This window comes from Colias philodice, chromosome 16, assembly GCF_061535455.1.
Source record: "Colias philodice isolate Cphi_HAF_F1 chromosome 16, ilColPhil1 Martin Lab GWU primary, whole genome shotgun sequence".
NCBI classification, from domain to species: Eukaryota; Metazoa; Arthropoda; class Insecta; order Lepidoptera; family Pieridae; genus Colias; species Colias philodice.
This window is the reverse complement of record NC_143101.1, coordinates 2524928-2544535: the sequence shown is the minus strand read 5'-3', so window position 1 is coordinate 2544535 and position 19608 is coordinate 2524928. Positions and strand designations below refer to the sequence as shown.

General features: G+C 35.3%; 1 protein-coding gene and 1 non-coding gene across 2 annotated transcripts in view; both read left to right on the top strand.

Annotated features, from left to right (window-relative positions):
* Positions 1 to 19608, top strand: part of Dhc98D (Dynein heavy chain at 89D) — a 46527-nt gene that overhangs the window by 13407 nt on the left and 13512 nt on the right. Inside the window, exons 26-58 of the mRNA XM_089704686.1 lie at positions 12 to 147; positions 232 to 318; positions 407 to 549; positions 620 to 798; positions 956 to 1138; positions 1322 to 1447; positions 1777 to 2030; positions 2396 to 2584; positions 2797 to 2969; positions 3186 to 3351; positions 3553 to 3711; positions 3869 to 3963; positions 5744 to 6001; positions 6263 to 6422; positions 6591 to 6689; positions 7489 to 7612; positions 7973 to 8157; positions 9723 to 9815; positions 11692 to 11844; positions 12897 to 13052; positions 13541 to 13711; positions 14428 to 14616; positions 15000 to 15129; positions 15447 to 15544; positions 15765 to 15890; positions 16392 to 16569; positions 17216 to 17346; positions 17651 to 17793; positions 17967 to 18059; positions 18183 to 18285; positions 18579 to 18776; positions 18897 to 19041; positions 19232 to 19449. Coding sequence (XP_089560812.1) covers positions 12 to 147; positions 232 to 318; positions 407 to 549; positions 620 to 798; positions 956 to 1138; positions 1322 to 1447; positions 1777 to 2030; positions 2396 to 2584; positions 2797 to 2969; positions 3186 to 3351; positions 3553 to 3711; positions 3869 to 3963; positions 5744 to 6001; positions 6263 to 6422; positions 6591 to 6689; positions 7489 to 7612; positions 7973 to 8157; positions 9723 to 9815; positions 11692 to 11844; positions 12897 to 13052; positions 13541 to 13711; positions 14428 to 14616; positions 15000 to 15129; positions 15447 to 15544; positions 15765 to 15890; positions 16392 to 16569; positions 17216 to 17346; positions 17651 to 17793; positions 17967 to 18059; positions 18183 to 18285; positions 18579 to 18776; positions 18897 to 19041; positions 19232 to 19449 — 5041 coding nt within the window. The remainder of the gene's footprint in view (positions 1 to 11; positions 148 to 231; positions 319 to 406; positions 550 to 619; positions 799 to 955; positions 1139 to 1321; positions 1448 to 1776; positions 2031 to 2395; positions 2585 to 2796; positions 2970 to 3185; positions 3352 to 3552; positions 3712 to 3868; positions 3964 to 5743; positions 6002 to 6262; positions 6423 to 6590; positions 6690 to 7488; positions 7613 to 7972; positions 8158 to 9722; positions 9816 to 11691; positions 11845 to 12896; positions 13053 to 13540; positions 13712 to 14427; positions 14617 to 14999; positions 15130 to 15446; positions 15545 to 15764; positions 15891 to 16391; positions 16570 to 17215; positions 17347 to 17650; positions 17794 to 17966; positions 18060 to 18182; positions 18286 to 18578; positions 18777 to 18896; positions 19042 to 19231; positions 19450 to 19608) is intronic.
* TRNAA-AGC (transfer RNA alanine (anticodon AGC)) lies at positions 11397 to 11469 on the top strand. Its single transcript has one exon. It is a non-coding gene; the product is annotated as a tRNA-Ala (tRNA).

Below are 19608 nucleotides of genomic sequence, written 5' to 3'. Positions count from 1 at the left end.
TTTATTAATAGGTGTCAAAAGTCATTGAACGAGTACTTGGATTCAAAACGCAGAATTTTTCCCCGGTTCTTCTTTATATCGACGGATGAGCTTCTATCCATTCTAGGTAGTAGCGAATGTAGCTGTGTACAGGAACATATGATAAAGGTAATAAATAAACCAAACAAAAGAGCCTTTTCGAACTTCTCAATACACAGATCGGATGAATTTTGAAATGTGCAAATTTTTCAGATGTTTGATAACATAAGAGCTCTGGATTTATACGTGGATCATACGAATCGACCAGTTGCAGCCAAAATGATTTCTGCTGAAGGCGAGGTACTGTGTACTCACACAAGTAAACAATAATATTATGTAGATAACTTTAATAATAACTTTATATATATATATTGCTTTTTTTATACAGATAATGGATTTCCGATATGTCGTCTACACAGAAGGCAGAGTTGAGGATTGGATGAATTTAGTGCTTAAAGAAATGCGAAGAACCAATAAGTTTATTACTAAAAAGGCAGTCTTCTATTACGGAAAGAATTGGCGAGTTCCAAGGTAAAAACATTTTTTTATGACTTCACTGATCAAAAATGTTGGTGATGTAGATAAATGTATATTGTTTCAGAACGGAATGGATTATGGAGTACATTGGCATGGTGTGTTTAGCTGCTAATGGCATATGGTGGACCGCTGAAACTGAAGAAACTTTTATAAGAATAAGGAAAGGAAATAAACGGGCTATGAAAGAACATCTAGAGCAGCAAAACGAACAGCTAGATGGATTAGTTGTAAAAGTCAGACAAGGTAAGGACCTAACGACTTTTAAAAATTATTTTTAAATACAATAGTTATGTTACCTTAGCAATGAACTGATTTAAAACAATATTCCTTGTTCATTATAATTATTTTATGTAAGACAAAACGCAATTACTAAATTGTTACTTGTCTTTGTGTCAAACAGATTTATCATCAAACGATCGTCTAAAGTTCCGCACAATAACAACGATCGATGTGCACGCTAGAGATATCATTGAGGGTTTCGTGAGGGACAATATCACGGAAGCTTCCGAGTTTGAATGGGAAAGCCAACTTAGATTCTATTGGCTGAAGAAGGACGACAATCTCTGGATTAAACAATGCACTGGTATTATTGAATCAATATTGGTATTATTTTAGTTCTAATGTATGAATGAAAATACTTTATTGTACACCATTATAATTAGGAAAAAGACATACACATGCAAAGAGACATGCACAAAAGCGGATATATTATTATTTATTTCACTCTAACATGTTGTAAATTTATTTCGATTTATTTAATTCCAAGGTATCTTCGAATACGGATATGAATACATGGGGCTGAACGGACGGTTGGTGATCACTCCGCTAACTGACCGAATTTATTTGACCATCACACAGGCTCTTACTATGCAACTCGGAGGAGCACCAGCTGGTATAAATGTGCTTATTTTTTAACACATAGACAAAGTTTATATCACAATGATTTAAAATGAGATACATGTACACGATGTTATTTTAAAGTAAGAAAGCATTATTTCATCACACACAACACAACTATTTCTTAAATTAGCAACCACATATTCCACAATATTTTAAACAATGGATAATGAACTGAAAATTGTTAGTTAATAAACATAAACAAAAAAACATAACAAACAATTAACATTGTTAGTTTTCGTAAATACATAAAAAGTCTGTTCGACCTGTTCGTGATTTTGAGCTTACAATATATCTTTTATTTTCATTCTATCCCGACCACAGGCCCCGCAGGCACGGGCAAAACGGAAACCACAAAAGACCTGGCCAAGGCACTCGGTCTGCTCTGCGTAGTCACCAACTGTGGCGAGGGCATGGACTTCCGCGCAGTGGGACAGATCCTCGCGGGGCTGTGCCAGTGCGGGGCGTGGGGTTGTTTTGATGAGTTCAACCGGATTGATATCAGCGTGCTGTCTGTCATATCCACACAGCTGCAGTGCATACGGAGCGCGCTGCTGATGAAACTCAAGCGGTTCACGGTGAGTTGTTGAATCTGGCTAAACGTGATTAGGATGACTTTTGTATTGATTGGATATATAGACACAAAACCTTTGTCACGTAAGGTAACTGTAAGGTTTTCGGGATATATTTTACAACTTCCTAGCTTAAGCGTAAAAGCTTCTTATCATTCTTATTTTTATATTCTGATTTCTTATCATTATAATATCATGTTACTGTTACGGATCTTACAAATTACAAGCCAATCTCTTTATAGTTGGAGTTGGAGAAAGAACTTCTATTTTTTCACATAACTTTAGTCACATGGTGCTGGTTAATGCAGCAAGGTCAAGTCCCTACATATTTATGTGGCATCAACATCTATTCATCAATTTGTGTATTATAGTTTGAAGGACAAGAGATCGATATGGACAGCAAAGTTGGTATCTTCATCACCATGAACCCGGGCTACGCGGGCCGCACTGAACTGCCGGAATCTGTGAAAGCGCTGTTCAGACCTGTTGTGTGCATTTTACCGGATTTGGAAATGATTTGCCAGATATCACTCTTCTCTGATGGATTCTTGACAGCGAAGGTATATTCAATCAAGCCATTTTACTCAAAAACTTGTTTTCAATAATCCAGTATGCATTGTATGTTATTTTTGTGAACCAGTGAAAAATCGTCATTTCATTCAGATTTCTGATGATATCTGCAGAATTGTATTGTGAAGCTTTCTTAATATATTATGTGTTGAAATTAGAGTTATATTGTATGTGAAGAATAATATTATAAGTATGATTCTAGGTATTGGCAAAGAAAATGACAGTCTTATACAAAGTGGCGCGGGAGCAACTATCAAAACAATCCCACTACGACTGGGGTCTCAGAGCACTGACTGCAGTGTTGAGAATGGCGGGTAAGCTTCGACGAGATTCACCTGGACTTAGCGAAATTATGGTGCTTATGAGAGCACTCAGGTTAGTATTACAATAGATGTAGAAATCAATTTTTATGTTCTTTAAAAATAATTAAAGTTCCTTCTTGGCATCGCATAATATTTTTCGCGTTTTCCGCAATGCTGTTAAATTTTCCATCTTCATGATTTTGATTTATTTTTTCCATTTCCCCAATAGCAGTAACGCATCTCCTAAATTATAGTTTGATAAATTTCTAACGTTTTCATAATATTTTAGAGATATGAACCATCCAAAGTTTGTGTTCGAAGATGTACCGCTGTTTCTTGGTCTAATAAAAGATTTATTCCCTGGACTGGAATGTCCCCGCGTTGGTTATCCAGACTTCAATACGGCAGTCGTGGAAGTTTTGGAAAAAGATGGATATATTGTTCTGCCGCATCAGGTATATATAGAAACGCTGTTTAGTTACTTAGGTAACAACGTCTATTTTAAATATACAATTTTATATACGTGCGTACGTCTCACATTAACTAAAAAAATTTATCAAAATATATATCAATAGATATTGAATCGATTCAAAACAACTTGAAAATTACTTTATATGATTTTTTAAATTTATATTTATGTAACATTTTCACGAAAGGTGGATAAAATAGTGCAAATGTACGAAACAATGATGACGAGACATTGCACGATGCTGGTTGGACCGACTGGCGGAGGGAAAACTGTGATATTACAGACATTAGTCAAGGCACAAACTAATTTGGGACTACCAACTAAACTAACGATTGTTAATCCGAAGGTTAGATTTTACGTATTTTTCCTTTTTTTGTTGTTGGCTTACTTTCCTTCAATACTGATAAATGCCTAAAAAAGGTCTCTAAAAATACGATCCGCTGTATTTAAATAAATATTGGAACTTTCCAAAAAATAAACTCACTCTTTCTATGTGACTACAGGCGTGTTCGGTGATCGAATTGTATGGAATTTTAGATCCAGTAACAAGAGACTGGACTGACGGTCTTTATTCGAAAATATTTCGAGAAATGAACAGGTTTGATTCATATTTTAGTTATTTATAGTTACTACATATAACTACTGAATATAAGGTACATATATGACTTCTAATTTACTTCTTACCTGTCGTCAAATGGAATACATTAATTTAAATAACGATTTATAATTAACTTAGTGAAAGCAGGTAGATGAATAGAGGTATAATTTCTAGTAGACACAGTCAACAAAAACTCTATAATAATTTTACGTGCCGGGAGCAATTATAGATCTCACTTTACTGGAAACCATTGGCGGATTTATAGATTTGCCGCCCGTAGGATGTTCAATTTTTGCCGCCTCTAAATTTTTATATCTTAGTCGACAATCATATCAATTTTCTATCAATAAAATTTCAACTTTATAATTTGTGCTCCATCATCCTCGTTACATCAACTTTTCCCATATAGTTATTATTATTAAGAACTATGGTAACTACCGTGTTAGATCCTTGATTATTTTTACAGCAAAGAATTATCAAAAAACATTATTTTAAGGAAAAAATATCTCAATCGTATACCACATGCATGCCTTAAGTGCGAAGCGCGTAGTAGGTATGCTCTACTCTTGCCTAAAAATCGAAATCCGATGTTTTCTCACATTAAACCGTACCTAACAAAATATTATGATGTACATGAATATTATTTAAAAAGCAACTTATCGGAAAGAAAAATGATCGCTGAGCTTATAAAAATTATTATTTCGGTTATGATTAATTATTTTTTATTTAAGTAAAAGGAAATAATTTTAATGCCATATCGTATGGATTTTGGATGATCGTGTTCACAGTAAACACGATAAGTAACTTTCTAAAAAATAATTTTTTTCACTTCAATTTTTTTTAATATACTTGTTTAGCTGGAGAGAAGCCGTTGAATAAAAAATTGCAGCTGAGTATTGGTTTATCTTATTATAATTAATTCATTCCGATTGGCATTTTCTGAAAAAGTTGGCTTTGCGAAAAAGTTATCTGTTATCAAATCTACTGATGTAAACATTTAATTTAAATAATTCGTGTACCTACGTGGTGTACGACATGAGCGCTTAAGGCCTGCTCATTTGGATTTTCCAAACTTTTTCTTACTGCAAATAAAATAATTAACTATTAAAATGTTTCAATTTTCTAATGAGCAAATTGTCTCACTTCATATTTTGTGGAGGGATTTTTTTTTATTGTCAAGTCACAGTCGTTCAACTACCAGTTATTTGATTAATATGATCTCTATAAGATATTGAACTACATAGTTTTTTATTTAATAAAAATTAGTCAATTTTGGTCAGTATTTTTATTAGACCATCGATATTATATCGATTGAATTGGGTAAGCAGATCTCATAATTATTAGGTATACGGAGAAAAAAATTATAGCAGTTATCACTTATCAGTGAAGAATATAATATGTAAAAAATACTAAATTTCGATTATAATATCGAATCGCGATATTCTAAAAGTTCATAAGTAATTATTAATGTATATTTAGTAAAGCGTTTAGGAATTGTTCATGCAGATGTTGAAATATTTATTAATTAGCACTGTATTTGAGAATATTTAGATTTTTGTTAAATATTTTAATTTCTCTCCTATTTTCGAAATTCGTATTATGTGTGTGTATAATATTTTTTTTTAAATTTGTAAACCGAAATAATAAATTTATGAACTAAATTTGCCGCCCCTTAAAATTTGCCGCCCTAGGCTCCAGCCTACTCAGCCTGCTGGTAAATCCGCCACTGTTTCCAGTGGAAACCAATTCATGATGAATTGATGTTGATTTCACCCAACAGACCAGCAGAAAAGGACGAGCGCCGCTATTCCCTCTTCGACGGCGATGTAGATGCACTCTGGATTGAGAACATGAACTCAGTCATGGACGACAACAAACTGCTCACACTCGCTAATGGAGAACGAATCCGACTCGCGCCATATTGTGCTCTGCTGTTTGAAGTTGGTGACCTGAACTATGCGTCACCCGCGACAGTGTCGAGGGCGGGCATGGTGTTTGTGGACCCGAAGAATTTGGGATATGAGCCGTATTGGAACAGGTCAGTTGTGACGTCATGAGGCTACTTATGCGCTGATATTACATTCACATTTGCTCTCCTAGATATGACACTGCCTATACAAAAATAAATAACACTGCCTGTAAAGAAGTATCTCCTAGTCCTTCTTTGGTGTTCTAAAACATTAAATCGTTGTTGTGGTAAAAATAGTATCAATTTTAGAACACATACAATACTTTGAACATGATATTTATTCACATTGTATTCATGCTATTGAAACAAACATATATTATAATGTCCTAGATGGCTCCGAGGTAGAAATAATGAGGAGGAAAGGGAGCAAATGGCAGGTCTCTTTGAACACTACGTGCCGGGTGCTATCAATTACATCGTTTTTGGTCTATTCGGTCTGCAGCAGCAGACACCGTTGAAAACCATTGTACCGCAGACACCGCTCAACTTGGTAAATATCCATGGAAATATTCCTACAGATAGTAGATTATCCGCTTCCATATTCTTGCTATGACATGTTCATAGCTTGAATTTCTTACATACATTTCAGTAATAACGTTAGTTAATAAGGTACCCACTGTATTCTAATAATATTATTATCTGGTACATAAATATACAGGTTGTCCAGCTCTGCTATATGATCAGCGGTCTCTTACCAAACAGGGAGGATAGTAACGAGGAAATAGACAGAACGGTCGTGGAATGCGTATTTATGATTGTGAGTATAATTACAAACAAAAAAAGAATAAAAAGCCAACATCACGCGGTGTTCCCAGGCGGTCACCCATCCAAGTACTGACCGCGCCCGACGTTGCTTAAGGGTGCACTCACACACATCAGTCACCGTCACGGCACGTCACCGGACAGGATTAAAAAAAAATATGTATCAATAGTTCTAGTATGACTCTGTTCCCACACGACAGTCGCCGGCACGAAATCTATCAGTGACGTCCCCGGTCAGGCACGTCAAATAATCTTTCCATACATGTATCATACTTTTATCCCCACTCACCCGGTGCCGTCACGTCTCAGTTCAGTCAGCGTCGTGCTACCGTCAATTGCTACATGTTCTCTAGCGTGACACACGTCTAATCACTCACTAACCTGATGTATGTGTTCAATGATTCAGTCAAACCGGCGACGTGACTGACGGACAACATGACGGTGACTGGTGTTTGTGGATACGTACACAAACCGTCACCGATCAGTCATCGGTGACTTGACGGTGACTGATGTGTGTGAGTGCACCCTAACTTCGGTGATCGGACGAGAACCGGTGTATTCAACGTGGTATGGACGTTGGCATTTTGACGTGTGAAATTACAAATCTTATTTTAGTACGATTTTAATTTATTTTTTGTTGTAAGAATGGGTGTTAGATACTTAATGTACGTATTAATTATTATTTTAAAATTAATTTTTCCATACTATCATTTTCGAAAACATTGACATATAACCAAACTATAAACTTACTGTTACATTATTGTAATCCTTATTATTTTTTAAATCCATTTTAGTCGATGTACAACAGCCTTGGCGCGGCGATAGTGGACAATGGCCGCATGGACTTCGATAACTACGTGAAGAAGGCCTGCCCCATGATGCTGGTTGAAGACACCACCGAGAAGAAAGCCACCACGAGTATGTTAATGATAGTTTTTAATTAAAAGACTGTAGACATTTATTTTTAATTTTAATTATTATTTAAGTTGAATTTGGTTTTGTTATATTTATAGAAATAAGGAATTATACTCAATACGGGAAATGAATGAACATACACCGAGATATAATCAAGACTGATTTTATTGCATAACTACCCACATAGTAAATATTATCTACAGATAACGTAAATACACAACAGCATTGTCTCGTGTTGTGGTGTCGTTGCAATCAAAGCAAACTTCGGCATAGTGTGTTTGGATTCTTAGTTTGAACACAATGTGCCAAAAAAATAATTTTATCGAAACCTAATCATTTTACAAATCAATTTTAACACCGCAGAACACTTTCCCATGGGTTTCCCCACACTATACGACTACTGCCTCGAGCTGAACACGAAGACGTGGGAGGCGTGGGAGTGGCTCGTGCCGCAGTACGAGCACGACCGCGACATGCGCTTCTCCGCGATCCTCGTGCCTACCGTGGACACGCTAAGGCTCACGTGGATCATTAAGATTATGGAGAGTGTATGTATAGTTTGCTAATGTGCATATAGAACACTTCCCGATGGGTTTCCCAACACTATACTAGGTACTATTGTCTCGAGCTGAACACGAAGGCGTGGGAGTGGCTCGTGCCGCAGGTTTCCCCACACTTTACGACTAATGCCTCGAGCTGAACACGAATACTTGGTAGGTCATTAAGAATGGAGAGTATTGAGTATATCTTTTTAAGCTATTGCATAGCTTCTATCGCGGGCCTTGAGCGCGGGGACCGAATCCAAAAATTGCGTAACGAAAAACCTCACGCTCCCCACTCCAACGGGCGCGGAGGTGTGGCTTGAAGGCATAGCATGCAATAGCTTTACCGCGGCAGTCCCCGAGAGCCACACGTCTTTTTTTTTCATGCTTGTGCCCACTGCGATAGATTCTGGTCTTAACGAGTCTAAGAGCGTATACGCACTATGCGGGTAGCCGTACCGCACAGTGCGCATAGAAATGAATATTACGTACATAATTGCTGCTTGCAGTCAGCCGGACGGCTACCCGCAATGCGGCTACCCGCATAGTGCGTATACGCTCTAAGGAAAGCTTTTCACATTTTGATAGATGTTGCTAACTAAGAAGTTAACTCACCAAAAAATTATTCACTCGTCATTTTCGACACTATTAAAAAATAATAATAATGGACTACAATAAAAACTTACAAATTTTATGAAATTTAATCAAAAAGCCAACATCACGCGGTGTTCCCAGGCGGTCACCCATCCAAGTACTGACCGCGCCCGACGTTGCTTAACTTCGGTGATCGGACTATGGACGTTGGCAATTTACTGTGTGAAATTACCGAACAGATTTTAAATAATGGCAAATATTAACACAGAAGAACAAAGTAAAAAATCATTTAAATTCCGTCGGCATAACAATAAATAATAATTTTATGAATACCTACTCGTGTTATAGGTATTATACAGGGTGTCCCACTATTGGTATACTAAGCGCGAAGGGACTTGTAGTTTTGCATACACTGATCACGTAAAAAATACTTAAACAACAAAATTACGTCAAAAAATTTTTGCTAAATTTTTCCTGAAAATCCATGTTTTCTTCTCTAGCTTCGCGCAGCCGGCATATACCGCTTCGCTAATGTGAGCATTTTGTCTATGAAAACATAATCTTAAACGATAGCTCACGTGCGGGTGGCAAAGTTGGGCGGGTTGCTTGTTGTGGGTGTACACATAGAGTTTTAAGAATTCATCTATTTGAAAAAAAAGAGCGTCTGGAATTTTATAAGTATTTTTTACGAACTCAGCGTATGCAGAACTATAACCTCCTTTGAGCTTAGTATACCAAGAGTGGGACACCCTGTATAATACCTATAACACGAGTAGGTATTCATAAAATTATTATTTATTGTTATGCCGACGGAATTTAAATGATTTTTTACTTTGTTCTTCTAAACAATAACTCTACTCTTTTCTTATTTTATTACTTACTTAAGTACCTACATTTTTAAAAACACATGGTATTCAAAAAACAATAATATAAGGATAAGATTACTATGAATCTTACTAATAAATTACATTCCTCAGGTGGAAAGGCCAGTGCTTCTAGTTGGTGATACGGGAACATCTAAAACAGCAATCATCACGAATTATTTACGAGGCTTACCCCCAGAGAAATACGTGAGTTATATTTTTATTACCTAAGTAAAGTAATTAGGTTTCAAATTATGTAGGTATATATACAATCATATTACATTATGATCGATGTGAAAGCAACTATACCACAGTATTGCAAAATAATATTGTAATACTGCAACTGTGACCTATACCTAAGATAGGTAACTACCTAATGGATAAAAAAATTGTAAAAATACAATACCTACCTAATGTAGATAGGTACCTACTTTATAATGACTTCATTTGCGTAACTGTGATTATTCTTTCACGATCAAATAATTATTGATATTTATTCTGTGCTAATATGTAACATACTGTTCGCATTGTACACAGTAACCAATAAAAAGTATTATTTATGAAGATACCAATGCGCAGTGATGCATAAACAAAACTACCCGATAAATAAATTATTGATTTTTATAATTTATGGATTTTAAACCAGATTTATTCGTCTTTTTTCCTCGCTAGTGTTAATAACGCTTTGATATACTCTTAGATCATTGATATACTTAATACATTTTATGTGTACTTACCTACAAGTGTATTGTATAAAACAAGGTAATTGTACAATAATTTGTACTGTAGACAATAGACATCATGTCAGCGAAATATTAAACATTTGTAACATCTGTATTCTGAAGGTATACCTATCCCACCTAAATTAGAATTTGTGATCTCAAGGTCAATCGCCTTTACAATAAAGATGATAATATTAAGATCAAAAACAGTTCAAATATTGCACGCCTCATAAGCGAAGCGTTGAGGTGGGTACTACTGTCACTTCGCGCAAAACATCTGATTTTTCAAACTTAAAATGTCTTTATGTATCATACATTGCACTTGTAAGATAATACATACACACACATATTAAGAAAAAACACTATTTTTAACATTCATGATATTTTTGATGTCATTTTTGTTATTTAAACTAGTTAAAAAACAGTTTAAAAAAGTTCTGTCTTGGACGTCCGTGTGTCTGTATGTGCGGAGGATTTTCTTGTTAACACGATAGCGACCGAAATACTTTACTAATCGAGTCTTTTTTTTTCTCTTACGCTTGAGTATGCTCAGGAATAGAACCCTTTCATTTTTCAGGGTCTGATTCGATGTGGTTTAATTGTTATTAAATAAACAAAAATAATAATTAATAAATAATTATTAAAAAAAAATTATGAGGCGTGCACTTTTGGATTTTCCAAACTATTTTTTTATTGCGAATACTCAATGAAGACTGTAATCAATGAAGTATTGTTATCCAATATCAGTCCGTGAATTGTATTGTAACATCTGTTAAAATATTATGCAGTAACTTAAAATTTTTCTAAAATATAGAAATCATATTATTATAATATCTTTTTATAATTTTTAACTAGAAAAAGTATACACTCTAATAAAATTTTAATCAGTTTATGCATGCGTTACTAACTATAATGTGGACGTTGAATGTTATAAATAAAACGAGTTACGTGCAAGATTTATCGCATTTTATCTTGCTTTGGACATTATTTCAAAATAAAGCTATAATGTAAAAATACATGTGCTAATCTTTATCATATAATTGTTAATTTCGCACGGTCAATCACCGGGGGCGTAGCTCAGATGGTAGAGCGCTCGCTTAGCATGCGAGAGGTACCGGGATCGATACCCGGCGCCTCCAAATGAAATCATTATTTTATTAGATTTTTTATTATTATTAGATTTCTATATTTTTTTATTTTTATAAATATTTATGTTGTGAACAGTTTTTTTATTTTTAGGAATAGTACTAAGTATAAATTAAAAATATTTTTTTTATAGTATTTACCTAATATAAAAAAATGATTACTATCAATTCCATCTTCTCTAGTCTACCTTATAATAATTGTACGTGTACCTATAGATAATCCAGCAAATGAACTTCTCGTCCCGGACGTCGTCCATGGACGTGCAGCGTAATCTGGAGTCGGTCGTGGAGAAGAGGACCAAGGACACATTTGGACCACCGGTTGGCAAGAAGATGCTGGTCTTTATTGATGATATGAACATGCCCATAGTAAGTATATATTATCATCTCGAAAGTAAACTGATATAGGTCTCAGTTTATAGAATTAAATAGTTTGGAAAATCCAAAAGTGCACGCCTCATAATTTTTTTTTAATAATTATTTATTAATTATTATTTTTGTTTATTTAATAACAATTAAACCACACCGAATCAGACCCTGAAAAATGAAAGGGTTCTATTCCTGAGCATACTCAAGCGTAAGAGAAAAAAAAAGACTCGATTAGTAAAGTATTTCGGTCGCTATCGTGTTAACAAGAAAATCCTCCGCACATACAGACACACGGACGTCCAAGACAGAACTTTTTTAAACTGTTTTTTAACTAGTTTAAATAACAAAAATGACATCAAAAATATCATGAATGTTAAAAATAGTGTTTTTTCTTAATATGTGTGTGTATGTATTATCTTACAAGTGCAATGTATGATACATAAAGACATTTTAAGTTTGAAAAATCAGATGTTTTGCGCGAAGCGACAGTAGTACCCACCTCAACGCTTCGCTTATGAGGCGTGCAATAAGTGGTTTATAAACCGCTTTTTTAATTCTTACATAATTTATGTAGCTTATAAATTTAGGTACGTAATACGTTATAGGTACCTTTTGTTAAATAATATTATTCTTGTACCATTTTCGTTATAAGCTTCTTACTTAACTACTCCCTTTGAAAATTTCCGTAAGTAAGTATATATTTTTTTCGATAAACAATCTCGAATTTCCAGGAAAAACAACAAGGGAATTTGATAATTATACCTATTCGTTCAAATGATCCGATTTCCAATATAAAAATATTAGAGAATTTTATATCGATCAATTGATTTAAATATCGTGTTTCATGTTTCAATGAACCGAAATAAAATTATTGTGTAGATGTACTTCGTACTTCAATACCTACTGCATTTTATTAAACACCAACTGAACACAAGTTATTTTCAAAAATTCCAAGTAACCTTTCTTCATAAAAAAATATAATATTATCTTTCGTTTTATATTAGAATAGTTTTATTTCTGTCACTTTTTACGAAAGTTTTCTCCATAAACAGGTAGATACATACGGAACACAGCAACCAATAGCGCTGCTCAAGCTATTATTTGAACGGAAGGGTTTCTATGACAGAGGCAAGGATTTGAACTGGAAGAACTTGAAGGATATTGGGTTCCTAGCGGCCATGGGGAAGGCTGGCGGTGGTAGAAATGATGTGAGTTGATGTAAAAAGAATAATACAAATTTATTATGATGACAAATTTATTAGTCACTGTTTTTGACATCAAATTATTTCTATAACTTCGTTTCTGAAGTTCAATATACATTTATTTATTCTAGCTAATAAAGTAACCCTGTGCGACTGATAAACTTTCATACCTAAGCCATTGGGCATTGCATAAATTTTGATTTTATTTTTACAAGACAACAGAGCTTGATATGATTGAAACACGAGATGTTATTTTCTTTTAGGTATAATAATTGACATGAAATCTTTATAATTATTTTTTATTTTCAAGAATATATTACAGTGGATGGTGTTGAATAGCCTTGAAACAACCTATTTTAACATTACATAAAAATACAGCAATTAATAATTTGTCCATGACATGATTCTTTATATCAACAAATCACAACAGCAATCTAATAACAAATTATGTCTATAACATTTCGTCTAATAATAAATAATACTTGCGCTCCCAGGTGGACCCGCGGTTCATATCGATGTTCTCGGTATACAACCTGCAGTTCCCCTCGGAGGCGACGCTGCAGCGCATCTATGTGTCGATCCTGCGCGGACACTTTGCGATCTTCCCAGAGGACGTGCAAGATATCGTGGACAAGATCGTGCAGATGACGCTCGATCTATACAAGGTATTTAGATTTTAGACTTAATAATAATCTACTCGCGTTGTAAAAAGCAGTTCTGTTGAATGTTGCAGTTAATTTACCACATTTTGCTATATTTCATAGCATCCCAGCTCCACCGCATTCAGACATAGCTAGAAGTTTATATAATACATATATTTATTAGTCCATGATAATACTAGATTTCCGCCCGCGGCTTCGCCCGCGTTTTCAAAGAAAAACTCGCATAGTTCCCGTTCCCGTGGGATTTCCGGGATAAAACCTATTCTATTTGTTATCCAAGTTACCCTCTATATGTGTGCTAAATTTCATTGTAATCGGTTCAGTAGTTTTTACGTGAAAGAGTAACAAACATCCATACAAACTTTCGCATTTATAATATTAGTAGGATTAAAAAAAAATTGGTTGTTTGTAAAGTAGGTTTACGATCGAGAAGTTTATGTGATAACATAATGCAGTGGCAGCGCTCGAGATGAGACGGGAGATCGGTCCGTCTCTCTCTCGTTATACCTGCGATCGCGCTCGTTAGGTTTTGGTGTGACACAAGTTTCTGAACATGTCACCCAACTAAAACGATTTTAAAAACGTTATCACGTTAAAATTGACATCGTATTTTTGTACAAAAAGAAAAGTATGTTGCTTTTTTGTCAACACGTTTTGCTTCACACTTCAACAAAATGTAATTATAATAATTACCTATTAAAAATGTCATCGATATCCAGATAATAATAGTGGACCTGCCGCCCACGCCCGCCAAGTTCCACTACATATTCAACCTGCGCGACCTGTCCCGCGTGGCGGCCGGGCTCTGCCTCACGCACCCCAACTACTTCGGGGAGCGCCGCGCTGTCGTGCGCTGTTGGAGAAACGAGTTCACACGGGTTATATGTGACCGGCTTATCAGTGTGCAGGTGACTTGATGATAGATGTCCGTATCAACCTCGGTACGTAGATGATAGCTGAAGGTGTCCCTATCCAACTCGATACCCAAATAATAGTGCACCTGCCACCCACGCTAGCCATGTTCCACTACATTGACACACAATTGTCATTCCATTTTCGTTAACTTTATAATTGTTACAAAAGATCGAATTGAAAATTGTCAGTTTTTGGGTTATCCTGTCATCTTATTGAAATATTTTATGTTGTATTTAATTTGTTACCACATTATTAATTTTACCACCCCTATTGAAGCTCATTTAAAGTGAATCTAATTTCAAACCATTTTTCGCTCAAAAAGAATCTTCGAAAAAATCTACACTTAAAATAATTATAATTTATAACAAATAACCAGGACAATGAACTAATGCGCGGGCACATACAAGAGCACGTCGCAAAATACTTTCCAGAAGAGGAACCGGTTGTGCTCGAAGAGATCGTCGTCCCTGAGGAAGAGGAGCCTACTGGAGAGGAGGAGGAAGATGGTAATAATATACAAACAGCAGTAATAATTAGATTTTTCTCTAGGCTCTTTCAGGTGGATCCGAACTTAAATTTAAAAAATATTGCTTATGAAAATCAGAAATAAGCGACACGAACAACATATTATCAATTCAGAATTTTTGTCCATCAAACTCTGCTGGTAAAATAATTATTGAAACTGATCGAGTACATACATAAATTTGCTTACATTCAGATACGATCGTGGTAAAAAATTAAAATTTTGATCATTATGACATCGTTAAAACAGCACAATATTTGATCGCAAACGTAATGTTTATAGTTTTGATATAAATTTAAGAATTCGCTGCTGAGCTAAAACCAAAAGCTGAAAAGGTTGAAGAACAAGAAGCGGTCATAGAGGAGGAAGAGGAAGTAGAAGTTGAGAAGCAGCTTACCGTAAGTAAAGTGATTTTAAATTTATAACACAAGTTAAAACGTGAAGAATGAAACAAAGTTATTTTCTCCATAACTTTCAATAATTTATAGAATTTTTGAGTTATGGAGTTATTTGGTCATCCATCAAATGAAGGAACTTCAGGCCTATTTAATCAACAGAAATCACACAAAAACTTACGGAATTTATAATAATTATGATTTTATGACAAATTTATTTTAGTTGGAAGAATACGTGCTCCGTGATCCGCTCCTGTTTGGTGATTATCGAAACGCGCTCGACGAAGAGGAGGTGCGCTATTATGAAGATCTTTTGGATTATGAGGCGGTCTATTTCCTTTTCCAAGAGGTAAGTCATCGTCAACGCGCATCAAACTTGTTCTTGTTTTCTCAATCCTATTGTAGTTAAATTTTGAATTTGTGTTCGTTATATTTTGTCATATAGGTATTGAGTATTTGAAATGATTTGATATTTAATCGTTGTTATGATGGCGGTGGTTACGTAGATCTGGAACAATGAAATACTCGTGAATAGTGAATACTGACTAAACAAGATTACATTAATTTAGCCTCTGTATGTTTACCATAATCGGCTTTTCTTAATTGCTACCGCATCAAGGTCTGATAGCATGTCAGCCACGACATAAATTTTGTTATGTGGTCTTTCTATGATTATCGCAAGTCGCAACGCATGATGAATGTTTTAATTACAGCCATAATACGAATTTCACGATATTTTAGGATGACAAGAACTTTTTGAGCTATTTTTTCGTTCAATGAGCGTTACCGATTTTGCGTAACACCTATATGAATATATTTAGTATCAGTGAAACTCGTAACCATGCCGCAGATCCTGGACGAGTACAACGAGCGCGTGGGCAAGATGTCGGTGGTGCTGTTCGAGGACTGCCTCGAGCACCTGACGCGCGCGCACCGCATCCTGCGCACGGACCGCGGCAACGCCATGATCATCGGCGTCGGCGGCTCCGGCAAGAAGTCCATCTGCCGCCTCGCCGCCTTCGCCGCCGGTAAGTGTTGTGTTGTCAAACTCAAACTCAATTTATTCAATTAGACTTCTTTTAGAAGCACTTTCGAATCGTCATTACATATTTTAACATTTCCCACTGATTGTGTCGACGTGACGTGATGTGACGTGACGTGACGTGACGTGTCGTGACGTGACGTGACGTGACGTGTGTGTGTGTGTGTGCTATTTGTAGGGATAGACTTCGAACTGGTCAAAGTATGAATTACATAGATTTACGGGTTCGCCGCCATGATGTTTAGAAATTTACTACATTACCGCTCACATTTTTTATAATAATAATATACAGTAGGCGCTTGCTAATCCGGCACCGGCAATTTTTCCTCTATGCCGGATTGTCGGAAATGCCGGATTATCGAATTAGTATAGGGAATAAGACTTCATATTTAAAATGGTAAGTTGAATTTATTATAAAAAAATACATAAATTAATTAAAATATTAATTAATTATTTGTGACGTTTTCGTTCAGTAATCCGGCGTTCAGATATGTAAAATGCCAGGTTATAGAGCGGGCTGTGTGAGTCCCGAAGTGCCGGACTACTGAGCGTGCCGGATTGGCGAGCGCCGGATTATCGAGCGCCTACTGTAATTTAAATTAATCAAGTTATTGTTCCTTTTCCCGATGCAGGGTGTGAGATGTTCGAAATAACAGTGACGCGCAATTACAATGAGAACACGTTCAAAGACGATATGAAGCGGATGTACAACCAGCTCGGCGTTGACGGCAAACCTACTGTGTTCCTTTTCACCGCTGCTCAAGTATGTTACAGAGTTATTTGTATGCGTTGGATAGTATTTTGGTTATATGCGTTAGTAAATTTAGAACTGCTTGTGTTCAAATGCTTTAGAAACTGTTGTCACATTATTTAAAAAATGTAGCGTTAAATTTTGCTCTTAGCTTAAAGAGATGAGAATTGGAGATTCAGGTGAGATTGAAAATATAGATTGCTATGATTTTCTGATCATACTTTTCTCTGTGTCATCTAATTTTTTAGTAGCGTTTTCTTTATCAATTTGATAATTGTATATGTGATTTTAATATCACTTTATTTCTTAATTCTAGATATTAGAAGAGGGTTTCTTGGAATTTATCAATAACATCCTTATGATAGGAATGATTCCTGCTCTTTTCGGTGACGATGAGAAGGACGCCATCATTAATGCTGTTAGAAACGAAAGCAGTGAAGCGGGATACGGCGTTGCTAAGTAAATTAATATTAGAAAATAGGCTTTTTTCAATATCCATATTAAATATTCCACATAAAAAGACTATAAAATTTCCATATTCAATTACTTTTTTCCACTTCCACATATTATGCCAAACCAGATGATCTCTATGAAATGTGGTACTGAGACAGATTACATAAAATTATTTTCAGGGACGCAGTATGGAACTTCTTCTGCAACAAGTGCGCCAACAATCTGCACGTGGTGCTATCTATGTCACCCAGCGGTGATATATTGAGAAATAGGTACAAAATAACCAGATTTTACTATAGTCAACTACAGTTTTTATTATTACCCTAACTCACTGTTTACTTTCATTTGTTTCTTTGTTGTAACTTTCTATTATCAAATCCTGTTTGAAATTTTAGGTGCCGAAGTTTTCCCGGCTTAGTGAACAACACCACAATTGACTGGCAGTTCCCGTGGCCAAAGCAAGCGTTATTGGCTGTTGCCAATGTATTTCTAGCGGATGTAAGCAAATTAAATCCATTATTATTGACGCTGATTTCAATTTCTTGTGTAACACCAATTGACAATAATTATTTATTAAATCATAAAATAATGTTGAGTTCACAACACACTGCATACATGTATTTTAAGAACAGTTTTTTTTTTCATTGATATTATTTTTTATGCTAACCCTTATTAGATTTGTTATAATCGTTTCTACGCTTGCAACATATAGAAAAGCTAAATAAAAACATTTCTAAAAAGTCCAACAATTCATTTTTTGTTACTCAACTACAATATACGATTTCCACCAGGTGGAAAAAATCCCGGAAGAGTTTCGTCCAATCATAGTAGAGCACGTGGTTCACGTCCATATGTCGGTAGCACGATACTCGACAGAGTTCCTCTTGCGCCTGCGCAGGAACAACTATGTCACGCCCAAACATTACATGGACTTTCTCACTAACTATCTGTCACTGCTGAATGAGAAAGATGCTTTTATTGTTGCTCAGGTAACATTTTAAACTATATAACATTTTAACTAGAGGTATAACAAAATACATAAATGTTGTAGTTAAATACCTAAATCATAAGGAAGTGATACTATACCTCTAAAAACTAATGGCTTGCAGTGTGAACGTCTTATTGGTGGTTTAGCAAAAATAGAAGAAGCTAATGTCCAATTAGAAGACTTGAATGCCAAATTGGCTGTACAAAAGGTGATTGTAGCAGAGCAAACCAAAGAATGCGAAATATTACTCAAAGAGATCTCTGTAGGTATGTAAAATTTCGATTCCAAACTACAATCATTAAATTTACATTATTTCTTTAAATGTTAGAAATATTAAAATATCAGTTAATTCGTATTTCTGTAATGAATGATTCAAATGATGCAAAGTAATTATTTGATAAAAATAACAGTGCATGCAAACAAACAAAAACAACTAAATATACAATAAACACACAGCCACGGAAGCAGCAGTAGCGAAACAGCAAGTGGCAGAAGTGAAGAGTGCAGAAATAACAGAGCAAAGTAAAGTGATAGCTGAAGAGAAGTCGGAAGCAGAGGAAGCGCTTTCTGCCGCACTACCGGCGTTAGAAGCGGCCAGACTTGCTCTAGCTGATCTAGATAAGAATGATATTACTGAAATTAGATCGTTTGCTACGCCGCCGGAAGCTGTGCAGGTGAAAGAAATAGATATGGACTTTTGTGTGCAATTTACTATACATTAGAACATTTTCATTGCTTATTAGATACGGTAATGATAAGTCTACCTTTTGTGGGTTTTTTTTTTACATTTATGGTACAACAGTGAAGTAAAATTAACTCATAAAATATTCGTA